Source organism: Crocuta crocuta, unplaced genomic scaffold, assembly GCF_008692635.1.
Source record: "Crocuta crocuta isolate KB4526 unplaced genomic scaffold, BGI_CrCroc_1.0 scaffold68, whole genome shotgun sequence".
Classification (NCBI taxonomy): Eukaryota; Metazoa; Chordata; class Mammalia; order Carnivora; family Hyaenidae; genus Crocuta; species Crocuta crocuta.
Genome location: NW_027532426.1, coordinates 2,371,098 through 2,389,730, shown reverse-complemented (window position 1 = coordinate 2,389,730; position 18,633 = coordinate 2,371,098). Strand labels below are relative to the sequence as shown.

Here is an 18,633-nt window from a genome sequence, read left to right as displayed (position 1 = left end):
ATTTATGTGCAAAGTTAAACCTGTAACTATTAATATACTTCTGTCACTCTCTTTAAAAAAATTTTTTTTTCAGGACTTCCACCAAGAGAAGTGATACAAGTTCCAAGATAGGGAGGGAGTTTTTTGGTTTGTTTTGTGTCTTAAGAAGTTGGAACCTGTGTCCTCCTCGTGCACAATCACTGGAAGATTCCTTTGAAAAATAAGTGGACAGGGTTTCTGACTCAATTTCCTTCCCCTGGGGATTCTTAGATTCTCTTTAGGTACACTATTATTCTGCTCTCCGTTTCACTGCAGTGTCTGGATGCAAACAGGCATCCCTGAAGACTGCCAAAAGGGGCTTCCACCTGCTTTCCTCCCGCCTCACAACACATGGCAGAGGGGAGCTTCGAGCAGACTACATTCTAGGGCTGTTTTTTTTATAACCTCGCCCTCGAACATGCTAGCCCTGGGCCTCACATAGAGTAGTCCCGTATATTTTATATTGGAGTGATTGTACACAAAGGCACTCTTCCCCCATCCGCCTTCCCAGGCCGCAGGGATTTTAGGCGTTACTTTCTGCACTAGCTAAAATCTGACAAGGAAGTCTGAATCCATTGAGTTCCTCCAACTCTCCAGTTCGGGGCTCACATATCTCTTTCGTAGCTTCTGCCCTCGCGCGGGATGCACTGGGCGGCGGTTGAGTACGAATCGAATCTCGATCGCGACCCTAAACTGAGGGCAACTGAGCGACTGGAGGGCAAGAAACCGCCTGGCAACTCAATGACGCCATAGCGCCCTGCGCTGCGATAGGCCCTACCCCACTTCACATCGGTTTGGGTGCTCTTCGAGTCCGGTGTAACCCAGATTGGAGCCTGAGGGGACATCTCGTGGACGTGCACGGAAATGCACTCGAGAGGAACAAGAAAATCAACCCTCTGAAGCGCTCCAAAGAAAGCCCGGCAAACCCATACAGGCTCCTCCCCGTTCCTTCCTCGAAGATCCGCCTCCATCCTGCACCTCGGCTGTTGATTTCTTTCCCTTTTGTGGACTCGGCCTTCGGCCAGCCGGGCCTGGAGTTTCCCAGAAGGCCCAGCGCCGGGCAAGAGTTTGCAGCTGCTCCGTCATCGTGCGGCCCGTCGCGAGCCCGCGCTCGTGTGCAGGCCCGGCTCGGTTCCTGGTTCCTGGTGCGAGGATTCACGCGAACCTCCGGTCTCGGCCCCCGGACTAGGCCGCGACCCCGGGCACCATGAAACAGGAGGGCTCGGGGCGCCGCCGCGGCGCGGAAAAGGCAAAGCCGCCGCCGGGCGGTGGGGAACAAGAACCACCCCCGCCCCCGACTCCCCAGGATGTGGAGATGAAAGAGGAGGCGGCGGCGGGTGCCGGGTCAGCGGGGGAGGCTGACGGCAAAACGGCGGCGGCGGCGGCTGAGCATTCCCAGCGAGAGCTGGACACCGTCACCTTGGAGGGTACGAGAGCCCGGGCCGGGGACTTGCCGTGGCCACGGATGACAGCGCCCGGGGGTTCCAGCCTACGCTCGGGAACCCCAGCGCAGCTTCCACCATCCCCGATTCCTTAGTGCCATCCCCAGTGCCCGCCCCTAGTACCCTGACACTTCCGACCCCAGTCCCTATAACTGAACCTTCGCTCCAGGTTCCGGACTCCTCCCTTCACACACAACTCCTCTTCCCCTGCCTGAGTTGCATCTAGAAGTAGATCTCACTGGGCCTGTAGACTCTCTCTTCTAGGTCTTCTCTGACCTACTCGGTTTACATGCACCGAACCGATTCTAACGCCCCCAGCATATGATTGATCCCAGTAGAAACCAGTGTTTGTATGTATGTATGTGTGTAAAGGGGGTCAGAGTGACGCAGAATACTGGCCTTTGAATTTTAAGACTGTACAAAAGTTGTCTGTTGTTAGCTCTCTCTAGCAAATTCACGCAAGAGAAGCCTTTCTACTCACTATCTTGCTTGTTTCTGTAACGAAGGTTCCCCAGCAATCCTGTTGCACTTCTGCTCCCTTACTCCTGTTTCTAAAGAGTTTAAACACATTACAGACTTTTAAGATTTTAGGCGTCATCTTTGTTTGAGTTCCTAATACCTTCGACCTAAAGTATGTACCAATCCCTCCATGTCTTTTCTCCTAAGTGCTTGTTTCCAGTTTCTTACAGCCCTCTTGCGCCTCCAAATTCACATTTTTCTTAGAGATCCTGTCCACAGTTGAAGTGGGTAGAGTGAGAGCTTCCCACTGTGTGTGGTCCTGGTGCCATTTTATTTTCCCAGCTCTGGATCAAGTGGATCCAGACTGTCCGTTGGGTTTTTTCTCTAATGATGAACACATAGTAAACCCTCTGTAACGTTAGGGGTTATCATTACTATGTCATTAATGGGACTCAGGCATCCTATGCTAAGTGTACAAAGGTGACTAAGGAACTACCAATGAAATGTATTCCCTTATTCCTGGACATGTTAGTTGTTGCCAGTTTTTTACTGTTATAAATAGCTTTGCAACAATCATCTTTGTGACCAAGTTTTTAGTCTGCCTTTACGATGATTTCTTCAGTATCAATTCTAAATATGCCTCAGTTGAAAGGGCAGGCGTTTTTAAGGTTTTTTTTTATATGTATTGTCCAGAGAAACTGTACTGATTTATATTATACCAACAGAAATATCCTGTTCACTCCTAACTCTATGTTATGATTTCTTAAATGTTACCAATTTGGTAGTTGAAAACATTTCCATTTGCAAGTATTCAAATGCTAGTAAAATGTATTTTCATGTCTATTAGCTGAATTTCTTCTTTTTGTTTTGTTTATTTGTGTTCATTTTTAGTTCTAATCATTTATGCAAGCTCTTTGTAAAATAAGAATATGACTCCGGTCACATTTGTTACATATATGTATATATATATACACACACATATATATGTGTGTATATATATATACACACATATATATGTATATATATTTTTTACAGTTATTCAGAAGGATTTTTTTTAGAGTGGAGTTCATCATTCGTGTGTGTGTGTGTGTGTGTGTGTGTGTGTGTGATTTATCCCATTGTGGTTTTTTTAAGTTTATTCATTTTGAGAAAGAGAGAGGGTGGAGGAGGGGCAGAGAGAGGGAGAGAGAAAATCCCAAGAAGGCTCCCCACTGTCAGCTGAGAGCCCATAGGGGCTCGAGGCTCAAACCCACAAATGGTGGGATAATGACTTGAGCCGAAATTAAAAGCTGACTGAGCCAGGTGCCCCTCTCCCGTTGTTTACAGTTAGAAAGTCTTTTCTTGTTTAGAGACCTGTTAAAACGTCATTTATTTGTTTTGCTCGTCGTTTCTTATTGTTCGTTTCCTTTTTTCCTCTTTCTGTCACCCTCTACCCACCCCCCCCCACCCCCAGCTCTAATTTTTGTCTCTTCGTTAGGTCTTAAAATCATTGTATAGCATCTGTAAGTATTGCTTAACTCTACCAGGCAAAAGAAGTGATTGGCTACATCTTGTCCTTTTATAAGATGTTCTCTAGAACTACTTGCTTGGAGGGCGGGAGGGAATGGGAAGAATTGGAAGTAACATTGTTTTCTTCTGTGGCCCTCCACAGACATCAAAGAGCATGTGAAACAGCTGGAGAAGGCAGTCTCTGGCAAGGAGCCTCGCTTCGTGCTGAGGGCCCTGCGGATGCTGCCTTCCACATCACGTCGCCTCAACCACTACGTTCTATATAAGGCTGTCCATGGCTTCTTCACCTCAAATAATGCCACTCGAGACTTCTTGCTCCCCTTCCTGGAAGAGGTGAGTGAGTCAGGTGCTTAAAGGATGCAGGCTTGGTCTCTGACCACATCTCCCACCCCCATCCCTGATGTGAATATTTCCCATCTTGAAGACCTGCTGTAGCTGAGTGGTGAAGCAAAGCAACCCATTTTAAAACTCATTTGTTCCCTAACAAGGAAATCACCTTTCTGCCCTATAGTGTCATTTTTCTATTTTTTTGAACAGATATTTTAAAATTTTTTTAACATTTATTTATTTTTGAGGGACAGAGAGAGAGGGAGACACAGAATCAGAAGCAGGCTCCAGGCTCTGAGCTGTCAGCACAGAGCCCGACGCGGGGCTTGAGCCTGCGGACTGTGAGATCACGACCTGAGCTGAAGTGGGACGCTCAACCAACTGAGCCACCCAGGTGCCCCTATTCAGTCATTCTTCTGAGTCAGGGAAAAAAGCTGGGAATCGAGAACCTTTGAATGAAACCTCCTTCCCGCGGCTCCCCAGCACAAACACTCCTCTGATTGAGTGGTGGTCTCCATTGTCCAGGAGAGGGTGCCACCTCGGAAGCCTCACCAGAGGACATATAAAATAGTGGTTAAGAGCGCAGGTCCTGGGGGCACCTACGTGGCTCGATTAAGCATCAGTTGATCTCCACTCAGGTCATGATCTCACAGTTTGTGGGTCGGAGCCTGCTTAGGATTCTCTCTCCCGCTCTCTCCTCTCCCCATCTTGTGTGAGTGTGCCTGCTCTCAAAAAATAAACAACCTTAAAAGAAATGAAATAAAATGTTAAAGAAAACAGCACAGGTTCTGGAGGTAGAGTTGAATTTAAATCCCAGCTATGCCATTTGGTACCTGTGGGACTTGAGCAAGTGACCTAACCTCCTTATGTCTCATTTTCTTCGTTAAATGTGGTGAACAGATTGGAGTGTTGAGGTAGAAGAAAGGAATGTCTTAGAACCTTCCCTGGCACATAGTGAATATACTGAGGAAGTTAGTTTTGTGCCGGCAATGGTCTCCATGCCATGAAAGACCTCTCCTTTTCCTTTCCGGCTGTACAATCGTACCCCCTTATGTCCAGGTCCTGCCCCTTCTCAAACCACATTGTCGCTTCAGCCACATTCATCTCGCTAAAATCCTCACAGGCTGTTCCATAAATGTGAAAACTCAGAAAATCCCTTGAGGTGGAATGATGAAGAGCCTGTTGTCTGGGAACAGGAGAGAGCACGCTCCCCCAGCCTCACCTGCAGTGTTTTGTAACCTTCGTATCTCTAAATTCACCCAACATGTTTGCTGTTTGAGCCGTTCCATGTTATTCCAGCTTGGTGACTAGATCTGATAATGAGTACTATGTGTATGTCACTTGCCCCAAATTTCCTTTGTCCCTACCCCTCCCCCCCAAAAAAATTGTATCTCATTGTTCTTGATCTCATCTCTAGAATTATGTTACTTTATTAAACCCTATCTGCTCAAATTTGCATTGGGTTCAGGTGTGGTGGTTTAATCTCTCTACTTAGATTGTAGGCTCTTTGAGGGGTCCTTACGTCATCTATTCTGTCCCCATTATATTCTGTAAAGATGTCTGTTACATTGCTGTAACCCTTTTTTTTATTTCTGTTGCCAGCCTCCTTGACTTCTTCCAGAAGGTGACTGTCCCATCTTTATTTTTGTATCCCCAGTACCTAGAAAAGTCTGGCACATAGTAGGCATTCAGTAAATATTTGTTGAATTACGTCGTGAGTGCTTAATAAATTCTTGATTGATTGATCTGACTGAGCTTTTCCACAGTAATTCATGTCTTCCCCTAGCCCATGGACACCGAAGCTGATTTACAGTTCCGTCCCCGAACAGGAAAAGCTGCATCAGCACCCCTCCTGCCTGAAGTGGAAGCCTATCTACAGCTCCTCATGGTCATCTTCCTGATGAACAGCAAGCGCTACAAAGAGGTATCCAGGGCCAGTGAGCGAGATTAACATGTCCCAAGCAGTGCACAGGTTTTGTAGGAAAGATCGCGGTGAAGGGAGAGAATCACTGGGTTCTTAACAGTACCCCCAGACTCACCCCACGTGGGACACACCTACCCCCACATCCAGGAAGCCACCTCAGCTCCCGTTCAGGCACCGTGGGAAGGGGCTGGCCGCCACCATTCTGCACTTTTCTGTGGCATAGTACCAGTGTTGTGGATTCTGTTAGGATAAAGAGATTTGGAGACAGAAACCTGAGTTCAAATCCCAGCTATACCTTAGGCAAATTTAAGTTTTCCTGGCTTTGTGTCAAATGGGGAAAATAGTGCCCACCTTACAAGGTCATTGTTGGCATTAAATAAAATACTGGCACAACGATCTGCATATAGTAAGCTTTCACAATATTTTAATAAGTAGCAGCTCTTTTCATCGGACTGAACAACTCCATGGATACTGTGCACTGCCACTGCCCCCCCATGACTGGGACCAACTTCTTTGTCAGTCACAGCCACTGTCCCAAGGGCATGCTTAAGCAATGACAGGTCCCTCTTAATTTCCTGTTTTGTTTTTTCCTTGCCTTTCCATGAGTTAGTTTTTGTTTATTTCTAAATATAACTGACCCTCTTTATTTTATTTTTAGTTTTTTAATATTTATTTATTTTTGAGAGAGAGCAAGAGAGTGCACAAGTTGGGAAGGGGCAGAGAGAGAGAGAGAGAGAGACAGAATTTGAAGCAGGCTCAGGCTCTGAGCTGTCAGCCCAGACCCCTATGGGGCCTCCAACCCATGACTCTGAAGTCGGACACTCAACTGACTAAGCCACCCAGGTGCCCCATAATTCACCCCCTTTAAAATGTACAATTCAGATGGATCAAGANTGATGTATACAAAAATAAAAAATAAAATGTACAATTCAGGGGTACCTGGTTGGCTCAGTCAGTAGAGCGTGACTCTTGGTCTCCGGGTCATGAGTTCAAGCCCAACATTGGGTGCAGAGGTTACTTAAAATCAGGGGTGCCTGCATGGCTCAGTCAGTTAATCATCCTCCTTCAGCTTAGGTCATGATCTCACAACTTGTGGGTTTGAGCCCTGCATCAGGCTCTGCTCTGACAGCTCAGAGCCTGGAGCCTGCTTCAGATTCTGTGTCCTCTCTCCTTCCCTCCTCCACTAGTTTGTTTTCTCTCTCTCTCTCTCTCTCTCTCTCAAGAATAAATAAACTTTTAAAAAATGAAGGTATAAAATCAATTATGGGGCTCCTGGTGGCTCAGTTAAGCATCCAACTCTTGATTTTAGCTCATGATCTCACAGTTTGTGAGTTTGAGCCTGTGTTGGACTCTGCACTGACAATACAGAGCCTGCTTGGGATTCCTTCTCCCTCCCTCCCTCGCTCTCTCCCCCCCTTCTCCCCCTCTCCCCTACCTCTCCCCCACTCAGGCTCTTTCTCAAAATAAAGAAATAAACTTTTTAAAAATTATAAAAAAAAAACAGAGCGTACAGTTCAGTGGGTTTGGGTGTGTTCACAAGGTTGTACAACCATCATCAGTGTCTAATTCCAGAATAATTTCATCATCCCAGAAAGAAACCCCATTGCTGTTAATAGTCATTCCCCATTGCCCCCAACCTCAGCCTTTGACAACTATTCATCTCCGTTTTTTGGCTCATGGATTTTCCTGTTCTGGATATTTCCTGTAAATGGAATTATATAATACATGGCCTTTTGTGTCTGGCTTCTTTGAGTTAGCACAGCGTTTTCTGGGTTTGTCCATGTTGTGTGTATCTGTGGTCCAGCCCTTTTCGTGGGTGAATAATATTCCATTGTATGGATATGGTGCATTTAGTTTATCCATTCATCCCGTGATGGGCACTTTGGATCATTTCACTTTCTGGTAATTATGAATGATGCCGCTGTGAACATTTGTGTAGAGGCTTTTATGTGAACATATGTTTCCAATTCTCCTGGATTTATGCCTTGAAGGGGAGCTGCTGGCTCATGTGATTGCTCCTTGTCCAACTTTTTAAAGAACGGCCACTTGATTCTTTTTTGGCTGCCTCCCCAGGCACAGAAGATCTCTGACGACCTGATGCAGAAGATCAGCACTCAGAACCGCCGGGCCCTGGACCTTGTGGCCGCAAAGTGTTACTACTATCACGCCCGGGTCTATGAGTTCCTGGACAAGCTGGATGTGGTGCGCAGGTACGGGTGGCCGAGGTCTGACCCCAAAGCCAAGGTCTGACTCCACGTCAAGGGAGAACTGATTGGTAGGTCAAGGGTAGAAGGACAGGCTGGAAAACATCTCACTCCTCTGCTTAAACCTGGTGGTGGCTCCCCATTTTCCTCAGGGAAGAGTTGAAGTACTCATAGTAGCACATAAAACCTGACATGCTCTGGCCCCTGTTGCTGCCTTCTTGACTCCACCGCCCTCTGCTCCCCTGACTCCTCGCCCACACTGGCCTCCCTGCTCTTCCTGGGGCATACCAGGCATGCTCTTCCCTCTGCTGAGAATGCTCTTCTCCCTGCTTCCTTCAAGTCTTTGCTTAATTGTTCCCTTCTCAGCGAGTCCTACCCCGATCAAGCTATTTAAAATTGCAGCCCCGGGGCGCCTGGGTGGCTTAGTCGGTTAAGCTCCGACTTTCGCTTAGATCATGATCTCGCGGTTCGTGGGTTCAAGCCCTGCGTCGGGCTCTGTGCTGACTGCCAGCTCGGAGCCTGGAGCCTGTTTCAGTCTGTGACTCCCTCTCTCTCTGACCCTCCCTGCTTGCGCTGTCTCTCTCTCTCTCTCTGCTAGAAATAAATAAAACATTAAAAAAAAAAAATTTAAAATTGCAGCCCCATCCTCCTCCCCTCCTGTGTTCCCCATTGCACTTACCCTCGTTTCTCCATAGCCCTGATCTCCTCCTATCAGGCTAGTAATATGCTTACTTATCATGATCATTGTCTGTCACCCCCGCGAGGGTGCAGAGTTGTGTCCTTTTTGTGCACCTACCTTTTTGTGCACCTAGAATAGTGCTTCACGCTGCAGGCACTCGATAGTTGAGTATTCAGTGAATAACCAAAAAAAGCAGTCTGTGTCACTTTTTTTGGAATTGAGAGAGAATGGAGAGGTCAGAGCAATTCAGAGTTATTATTTGAGGCTTTTGATATCTCTGTTCTTCTCTTCTTGAAGCTTCTTGCACGCTCGGCTCCGGACAGCCACCCTTCGGCATGACGCTGATGGACAGGCCACCCTGCTGAACCTCCTGCTGCGGAACTACCTACACTATAGCTTGTATGACCAGGCTGAGAAGCTGGTGTCCAAGTCCGTGTTCCCCGAGCAGGCCAACAACAACGAGTGGGCCAGGTACCTGTACTACACAGGTGAGCGATGGGCCCGACCCTCGAGTCAGATCAGAAGTGTCTCAGGCTCACCCAGTGCAAATTTCCTAAATATTTGGTGCACTTGGTGCATGAGACACCCATTTGACACTCTGGTTTGCAAGGGGCTTTGGATGATGCCGTTCTCTTCACCCACTCCCTTCTCCACACCCAGGGCGAATCAAAGCTATTCAGTTGGAGTACTCAGAGGCCCGGAGAACAATGACCAATGCCCTTCGCAAGGCCCCTCAGCACACAGCTGTTGGCTTCAAACAGACGGTGAGCAGCAGTTCTCATCCCTACACTGATTATTCATCTGATAGTGCTTTGGTTCTGTTTCCCTCCACGGGCCAGGGAAGGTACCCCTACCCTTCATTATCCAAAAGGTTTATTATTGTGCATAATGCATTTGTGCATAACATTGGTCAGAGCACAGTAAGCAGAAGCTAGCTGCACCTCCAGTGGTTATGTTCAGAGTATTCTCCTTGGTAGATAGGTTGAGAGTATTCTCATTGCCCCAGCTCTCCTTACCGTCATTCCAGGCATGAGCCTGGATTATGTTGAGAATCCCCAGGCTCTTCCCTGGTTTCTCACTTGCCCAGTTGGGAGCAGTTTTCTCTCTGCAGGGAACCCAGAAAATCTCCATAAGGTTGACTGGTTCAGGTGGAGATAAACGTTGGCCACCTAACAGCTGTCAAGTCACCAAGTATTTTTTGAGTGGTGACCTTGGTATTAGGCACTGTGAGATAGGCAAGAACATTGACCTAGAAAGGCTTGAGAGCTTGTGTAAAGTCACAGCCTGGTAGCCAGAATTTGGGCCCCCGTTTCCCAACTACAAACGTCTGCTCCCACCTCAACATGACCTCTACCTCCTAGTGCCCTTGAAAGAGAATGGGGTAAAAATGTACGATAATTAGGTCAGTGTAATCGAGATTTGGTCTGTTTCTTTTCAGAAGTTCAGAGAAAGACAGGTTTGATTTCAGTCAAATAATTAAAGACATCTTAAAAAAGTTAAATTTACTCTGGTGTTTGCAAATGGGTAGAATTTTCCAGAAGGGAATGGCTTTCGCACATACACAGTACATGTGCAGAGTGTTGATTACTTCCAACATAGGACATACACTAAAGTTTCTGAAAACACAAGTAAGTAGCATATAAACTGTGTTGTGTCCTGGGGAGAGAGACATTGTGGGGTAAAGCANCCGTTGGTTGCCTATTAATTTTCTGGGTTGTTTCCTTGGCTGTGCAGAAGCTTTTAATCTTGATGAGGTCCCAATCATTTATTTTTGCTCTTGATTCCCTTGAAAAGCAGGGTTTTCAAACCAGACTTTACTATGGATGCATGAGGTTTCAGGGTTTCTGTGATGGAGCCAGGCAGCAGGAAGGAGTAGAGAGGGTTAGGGTGAGAGATCTTTGGCCAGGAAAGAGATGAGGTGGTTGCTTGAGAGAGGAAGAAGCAGAGCTGGGGGGACTTCAACACAGAGAGACTTAAGCAAATAGGTGATGAGCCAAGGCCTTGGAGGAACTAGGAAGGGACGGGAAAAGAGAAGCTGCTTAAAGGAAAGCAGGGAGAAGGAAAAAGTGTAAAAAGAGGCCTCAGGTTTAAAGTGGGGTCCACAGCAGAACACTTTGAAAGCTTATTCATCTGTAGTAAAAGTTGCGTTCTCACCTTGGGTGATCTTCCTTGCTTTCATGGCTCACCATGGACCTCCCATGATACTTCACCAGAGTCCATTTCTTAACTGTCTTCGTCTGCTCAGCCGTCATAAGAAGCTACCACAGACTGGGTGGTTTAAGCAGCAGAGATCTATTTTCTCATAGTTCTGAAAGCCAGAAGTCTAACATCAGCATGTCAGCATGGTTGGTTTCTCCCGAGGGCCTCTCTTACTTATAGATGGCCGATGTCTTCCAGTCTCTTCAAATGGTCTTCCTTCCCTGCATGACTATATCCTAATCTCTTGTGAGGACACCAGTCATATTGGATTAGGACTCACTCATATGATCTCATGTCCCTTAATTATCTCTTTAAAAGCTCTGTCTCCAAATAAAGGCACACATTGTTTTATTGCACTTCGCACATACACGTTTTTATAAATTGCAGGTTAGTGGCGACTCTGCGGTGAGCAAGTGTCTCAGTGCCATTTTTCCGACAGCATTTGCTCACTTTGTATCTCTGTCATTTTGCTCATTCTCACGATATTTCAAACTTTTTTTTAAAAGTGTATTTATTTTAAGAAAGAGCGCATGCACGAGTTGGGGAGGGGCAGAGTGAAGGGGAGAGAGAGAATCCCAAGCCAGCTCTTTACCGTCAGTGCAGAGCTCCGTGTAGGGCTTGACCTCACAAACCATGAGTCGGATGCTTAACTGACTGAGCAACCTAGACACCCCTCAAACTTTTTCATTATGATCTCAGTTACGGTGATCCGCCATCAATGGTTACGACTTGTTGCAAAACCAGATTTTTTTAACAAAGTATTTTCAAATTAAGGTACATAGAGTGTTTTTGTTGTTTTTTTTTAACATAATGCTGTTGCATACTTAATATATAATAGATTATGGTATAGTAGAAACATAACTTGTGTGTGCACTGGGAAACCAAAAAGTTCTTTGACTCGCCTTATTGTGATACTCACTTTGGTGTGGTGGTCTGGAACTGAACCTGTGCCTGTATAGTAACATTCTGAGGTCCTGAGGGGTTAAGGACTTCAACATATGAGTTTGGGGGTTCAAACTTGAGCTTGATACTAATTCTGACTCCCCTAATGAACAGCAGATCGACAAATCCAGCTTCCCACCACACGTCTCTGTGTAGATACTCCTCACACTCACCTTGTCCAAAAGAAACCCCTCTGAGCACCACCTACCAGTCCTTCCTTCTGCTCTCCTAATCAAGATAGGAGCTTTGGGATCATCCCAGACTCCCCCTGCCCCCTGCCCACCCCACCCCCCCATCACTAAGTTGTCTGTTGATTTGCCCTCATGTCTTTTGTGTTGGCTCCTCTCTGGTATCGCCGGTGCCCTTGTTCAAGCAACTAGCATTTCTGGTCACCATCCTTCCCTTTACCAACCCAGCTTCCGCACAACCGCCTAACTAAACACACTTCCAGGCCCGTGTGAGCCTTGGCCGGGAAGCTTGCATTGTTCCGCCTTTCCTGCCCAATAGAGCATTACAGTCTTGTGAGGTAGGCAGGCTGGGGGTTACGGTGCCGGCGCCACTGCCACCATTGCCACCCATTTTAGGGACTAGGAAACGAAGGGACTCAGTTACTCAGCTTTTCCCAGCTAGTGAGTAAACACTAGCATACGGTCTCCAAACTCTGAAGTCAGCCTGGCTTTCAAAACAGCACGTCCCTAGACTGGCCCATCATCCCTCGTCACCTTCCAGACTTCATTGAGGCATGTCCTCACACTTATCCACCTCTTTTCTAATCTGTTTCCTGGACTGAAACATCCTCCCTCCTTTTTCTGCTTCATCAGAATCCAATGGCATGTATTAACTTCTGCCTTTTTCCTGCTTTTCCCCTCCCTCATGGATTGCTCTAGGGAATGAGGCAACATCATGGGTATTATGTGGGTGGGTGTGGGCATGATCACCTACCACCTTTTTTTTTTTATTGTTTGTTTATTTTTGAGAGAGAGACAAAGTGCAAGCAGGGGAGGGGCAGGGAGAGGAGGAGACACAGAATCCAAAGCAGGCTCCAGGCTCCGAGCTGTCAGCGCAGAGCCCACTGTGGGGCTTGAATTCACTAGCCGCAAGATCATGACCTAAGCCAGAGTCAGACACTTAACTGACCGAGCCACCCAGGTGCCCCTCACCCACCACCCTTTTTTTTTTTTTAATTTTTTAATGTTTTATTTACTTCCGAGAGAGAGAGAAATAGTGTGAGCAGGGGAGGGTCAGAGAGAGAGACAGACACAGAATCTGAAGCAGGCTCCAGGCTCTGAGCTAGCCATCAGCACAGAGCCCGACACAGGGCTCGAACCCACGAACCATGTGATCATGACCTGAGCCGAAGTCGAATGCTTAACCAACTGAGCCACCCAGGCGCCCCCCATCACCCATTTTAACCCCTTACTTCTCTTGTGTGTTTCTGTCTGTCCCACTTGGTAGGAAGCTCCTTATTGCTAATCATCACTCCTCTTATAGTTTTCCTCCCCTGGTACTGAATCCACAGTAGGCACGCAGAGGTACTCGCAGTTTTATGGAGAAGGAAGAGCCCAGTTTTCCAGCCAGCCTCCTGCATCCATACCTGGCCCATTCACTGAGGTTCTGCCAGCCCCCTTCCTGAGCTTCTGCCTCTACCCAGATAACTGGTTCTATACATTCACCTCCTTTCCTCCAGGAATGATCCACCTCTCTAACTACCATCTTTGGCTAGTCACACCCCATTCCCTAGGCCACTAAGTCCTGTCTTCTCACCACTTCAGAGCCACAGGACCTGCCCATCTGGCCTGTACTCCAGAGGGCTGTCATGGCAGAGCGGTGTGTGTGGACTGGCCAGATGAACTGGAACTCAGGGCTCAGTGTGGTCAGAGGCAGATATTCCCGGTACCCAGCTCCAGAGGCAGACCTTTGATTCCACGCCCAGCTCTGCGTGGGCCTAATCACAGTGCTGTTTTCGTTTCCCAATGTGTCTGACTGCTCTGAAGCCCTTTTCTCTCTCTCCTCCCTCCTGCCGGGGCTCCCTGCCCACTGTGTCTCTGTGTCACACACTGCCAGGTGCACAAGCTTCTGATTGTGGTGGAGTTGCTGCTTGGGGAGATCCCGGACCGGCTACAGTTCCGCCAGCCGTCCCTCAAGCGCTCCCTCATGCCCTACTTCCTTCTGACTCAAGGTAAGGCCGCTCCCACTCCCAGAGCTTGCCAGACCCCTAGCACTGCAGCCTCTTCAGTGGGTTTCCCGCTTGCATCATCTGATCCACTCCCCTCTCCAGCTGTCAGGACCGGAAACCTTGCCAAGTTCAACCAGGTCCTGGACCAATTTGGAGAGAAGTTTCAAGCAGATGGGACCTATACCCTAATCATCCGACTGCGGCACAATGTCATTAAGACAGGTGTGGATCGGAGTCTGAGGGGCCCCGGGAAGAGCAGGACCCAGATTGACTTCTGCAAGGGATGGGGGCAACCCTGTGGGTGTCCGTGGGTGGGCGGGGGTCTGTGGCCGCCCTGCCCACCCCAGTGCTCCTTCCTCTCCCAGGTGTGCGCATGATCAGCCTTTCCTATTCCCGAATCTCCCTGGCCGACATCGCCCAGAAGCTGCAGCTGGATAGCCCAGAGGATGCAGAGTTCATTGTTGCCAAGGTGGGGCTAGTTCCGGGACTGAAGTTGCCACCCTCCTGCCGTATTTCAGGGGATAGGGATGGGAGACTGGCCCGGTGGTGGAATGAAGGAGTGCCAATCTTACAGTGAAGCCGGGAAGTTGCCAGAGAGAGTGTGTGTGTGAGTGTACAAGTGTGAGGAGGAGAGGGATCGGACAGGATGTTCTCGCACTTAGAAGATGAGCTTTCTTGTGACTTCCTTTCCTTTCCCAGGCCATTCGGGATGGCGTCATTGAGGCCAGCATCAACCATGAGAAGGGCTACGTCCAGTCCAAGGAGATGATTGATATCTACTCTACCCGTGAGCCCCAGCTGGCCTTCCACCAGCGTATCTCCTTCTGCCTAGATATCCATAACATGTCCGTCAAGGTGAGAAGCCAGGGCTGCAGAGGGGGGTTAGCAGCACCTGTGGATGCCTCAGAGGAGGTTGGCCTAGTTCCTGGACCATCACTGTAAAGCCCCTGAATGGCAGGGCAGGGGCCCCAGAGACAGTGGAGGACTCGGCATGTGGGCCTGTACGGCCTTCGTCTGCTTCTAAGGGTCTGGTTGCCCGGGAGGGGACCAGATGGATTCAGAGTACAGGGTCCCCTATTTGCTTCCAAATCTGTCTGTCACCTTCTCTGAACTTCTGTTTCTCCATCTGTGAAGCTGATGGAGAGATTACCTGCCCTGTTTCACAGGGTTGAGGGCATTAAATGAAATCACTGTCTTAAGGCACTTAGTGAAGTCTGAATTGTGGAAAAGGTAGGGTGGGTATCTAGTTCCTCAAAAGGCCATTAAGCTTTTATCCTGTGGCAGGCACTGAGTTGGGTGCTGGTACTGTTTGCCAAAAAAAAAACCAAACTTTTTTTTAAAGTTTATTTTGAGAGAGAGCACACGTGAGCAGGGAGGAGATGGGTAGAGAGAGAGAATCCCAAGCAGGTTCTGTGCTGTCTGCACAGAGCCCGACCTGGGGCTCCCCAAGATCATGACCTGAGCCAGAATCAAGAGTCAGAGGCTTAACTGTCTTGAGCCACCCACGTGCCCCATTTGTCGAATTTATCCTGGCCTCTTCTTGCCCCAAGAAACTAGGAATGTTGTTGCCTTGCTTAAAATCAGGTAAATGCTATGCTCAGGGCGACATGAAAGGCCCTCTGTGACCTTTTCCTCCCTCCCCACCCCCCACCTCCCAGCTGGCCCCATTGAGCTCAGGCCAGGCCTTTTCACACATTGAAACCTCTGCCTGGAATGCCTTTCCTCCATTCCCACAACCAGCTCCTTTCCTCCTCTTCCTCCTCCCTGCCCAGTCCTCCTCCCTGCCCAGTCAGGCACATTAGGCTCTCTTGATTGTCATTTTCAGTGTTTGACACATGGTATAGTAGTAATTACCTTCCGTGTCTAGCTCCCCACTAGACTAAACTAGAGAATGAATAGCTGAATTCCTGTTGTGGTGCCCAGTACACAGAAGGAGTACAATAAATGTATGTTCAGTGCATGCCTTCTCTTTATCTTGCTCCCCTCTCCCCTGTGCTTCATTCAGGCCATGAGGTTTCCTCCCAAATCGTACAACAAGGACTTGGAGTCTGCAGAGGTAAGGTGCTTTCTGCTTTGGATAAGACTAAAAGCTCAGGCTTCCCTACAGAGACGGAGGAGGAGGCGGTTTCTGGAAGCACTGGGCGCAGCTCTGAAACTCTGGCAGTCCCTGACCTTGGGGTGGGTTGGGCCAGGTCAGGCACCGTGTGAGAGCGCCTCACTGGTCCCCAGCAGCCCAGCCCTCACCCCACCTCTTGCCCCCAGGAACGGCGTGAGCGAGAGCAGCAGGACTTGGAGTTTGCCAAGGAGATGGCCGAAGATGACGATGACAGCTTCCCTTGAGCTGGGGGGCTGGGGAGGAGTGGGGTGAGTGGGGAATGGCTCTTTATCTTTCCCCCTTGGGGTCCCCTGCCCAGGGAACTGGCTCCTTTACTGTACACGTCTCACAGACGGCATATGTGCAGGGGGTGAGGGGTGCAGGGAGCCGGTCACCCCCACTTCACCCCAGGACCCCTCCCCAGCCAGTGACCTATCACACGGTGGGCAGGAGGGTGGGCAGGCGGCCTCCCCAGGGCAGGGTCCTGGCTAGTGGTGTGGGCAGCAGATGGGAGGGAACAGCCCTGTGCTCTCCCGGGAGTCCGGGACTGGAATTGGGACATGTGTTGGGTTGTATGTTTTTTGAAGGCTCAATTATGATTTTTAAACAATAAAAAGTTCTCCAAAGCTCTTTGCGGATCATTTAATGACTAGATTGCATTCTCATACCTACAGTATTGACAGCCCCAGAGTTTTCCTTCCTGGTCTTGGGAGGACCAGCCCCAGCGTGATCTGGGGACCCGGTGTGACCACGGATGAGGGTACAGAGCCGCTGCCCTGGCGTCAGGAGGGCCGCTCTCCCATCCACCTGGGTGGGCAAGTCGCTAAGCCTCTCCATCTCCTTTCCCACATCTGTCCAAGAAAGGGTTAGGCTCCGTGACCTGGCTCTGAAGTTAAAATCCAGACCTAGAGGATCATAGAAATGGTGGGGGTCCAACCCTCAGGTGAGGATTGCAGATGAGAGAGGGGTCTCTGACAAGGCTGCGGCAGCAGGCTGAGAGCAGGGTTTTGCCCAGCTGCCCCTCACCGAGTGGCGGGGGCGGGCTTTTCCCCGAGAGTGAGAGTTGGGTCAGCCTGGAGGGCTCCTTTTGGCCCCAGCTGCAGACCTGGGGGGAAATGTGTCCGCCTGGGTCTTGAAGTCTCCCACCCGCTAACAGGGATGCTGCCCATCTCAGGTCATTGAATTACTGCCGTTCTCTGGTGGTGCCTAGGACGTTGCTGTACACGTTCTCTGTCCCTGCCGAGTGCTGTTAACTGAACACAGCCTCGTGGGTCTGCCTCTGCTTCAGTGCGTTCCCTCCCCTGCCGTGCTCCGGCTCTCCACCCCCGAGGGTTTCTACACCTCCCACAGGCTTCCTGCCTCACAGTGATTTATCCCTGTGGCATCTGGAACACTGGCTTGAGATCAGATCCTCTCAGGGGGTGTGAAAGTCTTATCTTCACGACTAGCTTGTCGGTTCTTAGAGAGCATGAGGCATTTGTGACCTCCGCGGGCTTTGCCCCGTGCCTGGCACCCTGGGTTTGATGAGGTCTTGTTTGTTAGGGAAGGTAAACTGTGTGTTCATCGCCAACTGAAGATTTTCGTCTCCCAGGATCCCTCATTTCCATTAAAGGCATGTTTTAGACTGGCCTTGCTTTGGGTCCTCGTCCCATCCCAGCCTTGGTCATGATGACCTTGCCTCCAGCTTCTGCCACCTCCCAGTGTAATGAAACTCAAAAAAAGAGACTAATCTACACCCAAGGTAGGGCTCCAGCCCACAACCCCGGGATCAAGAGTTACACACTCAACTGAGCCAGCCAGGCTGAGGTTAAAAATCTTTTTTTTCTTCTTTTAAGGTAGGCTCCATACTCAAGGGGAAGAGTCCCATGCCCAAAGACTGAGCCAGCCAGGTGCCCCTCAGTGCTAACAAATTTTATAGTCCGCACCTGGCCCAGAATGCCTCAGACCCTCTCCTGGTTGGTAACAGATTAGAGAGTATGTCATCCTGTTACAGAAAGTTGGGGTCATTTGACATGATTTCCTGGTTCTCGCCCACCTTGACTCTATGGACTATTTTTCTGTCTGCTCACTTTCTGGAAGTTTCTTGTAATCATTCCCGTTGGCTTGGTTTTCTCTTCCTGGAGAAGCTTAGTGTCTTTTTTATGCTTGGAGAGTTCACTGTGTTCACTTTATAGTTGGGTGTTGTCTCTGTTGTTTCTTTGTTTTTGCTTTTGCTTCTTGCTTTAAATTAAAAAACTACAGAGAAGCAGGAAGAATAACCTAAGAAATACCCATGGACTTTCCACCCAGTTTAATAAATGGTGACATTTGGTTATGTCATTTTTTTCAACCAAGGAAAACTGTTACAGATCAGTTGGAAGCCCATCTTGTTTCTTTCCCAGGCCCTTCCCTTCCTTCCCTAGAGGCACCCACTCTGATGAATTCCGTAAGTAGCCTTCCAACTTTATGTTTTTATGCCTTATCTTATACAAAAGATAGTATTTTCTGTGTGTGTGTTTTTAAATCTTTTAAATGATATGTTACGTGAATGTAACTTGTTCTTTTCACTCAGCATCGGTTGTGAGATCGAGTCGTGTTAATCCCATGCCCAGCACTGTCCTAGGCCCTGAGAAACAGCTGAATAAAGCAAATTCCTTTCCTCACCGAGTTTTCATTCCGT

The 18,633-nt window shown here is 48.7% G+C and overlaps 1 protein-coding gene across 1 annotated transcript; it reads left to right on the top strand.

Moving 5' to 3' along the window:
- The first annotated feature begins 1,064 nt into the window (after positions 1-1,064).
- PSMD3 (proteasome 26S subunit, non-ATPase 3) lies at positions 1,065-16,600 on the top strand. The gene is made up of 12 exons (XM_077779209.1): positions 1,065-1,445; positions 3,571-3,761; positions 5,542-5,679; positions 7,753-7,889; positions 8,860-9,050; positions 9,223-9,326; positions 13,768-13,882; positions 13,982-14,101; positions 14,245-14,348; positions 14,579-14,734; positions 15,885-15,935; positions 16,142-16,600. Exons 1-12 carry the CDS (start codon positions 1,226-1,228, stop codon positions 16,217-16,219), a joined length of 1,605 nt encoding a protein of 534 aa, XP_077635335.1. The 5' UTR covers positions 1,065-1,225; the 3' UTR covers positions 16,220-16,600.
- Positions 16,601-18,633: the final 2,033 nt, after the last annotated feature.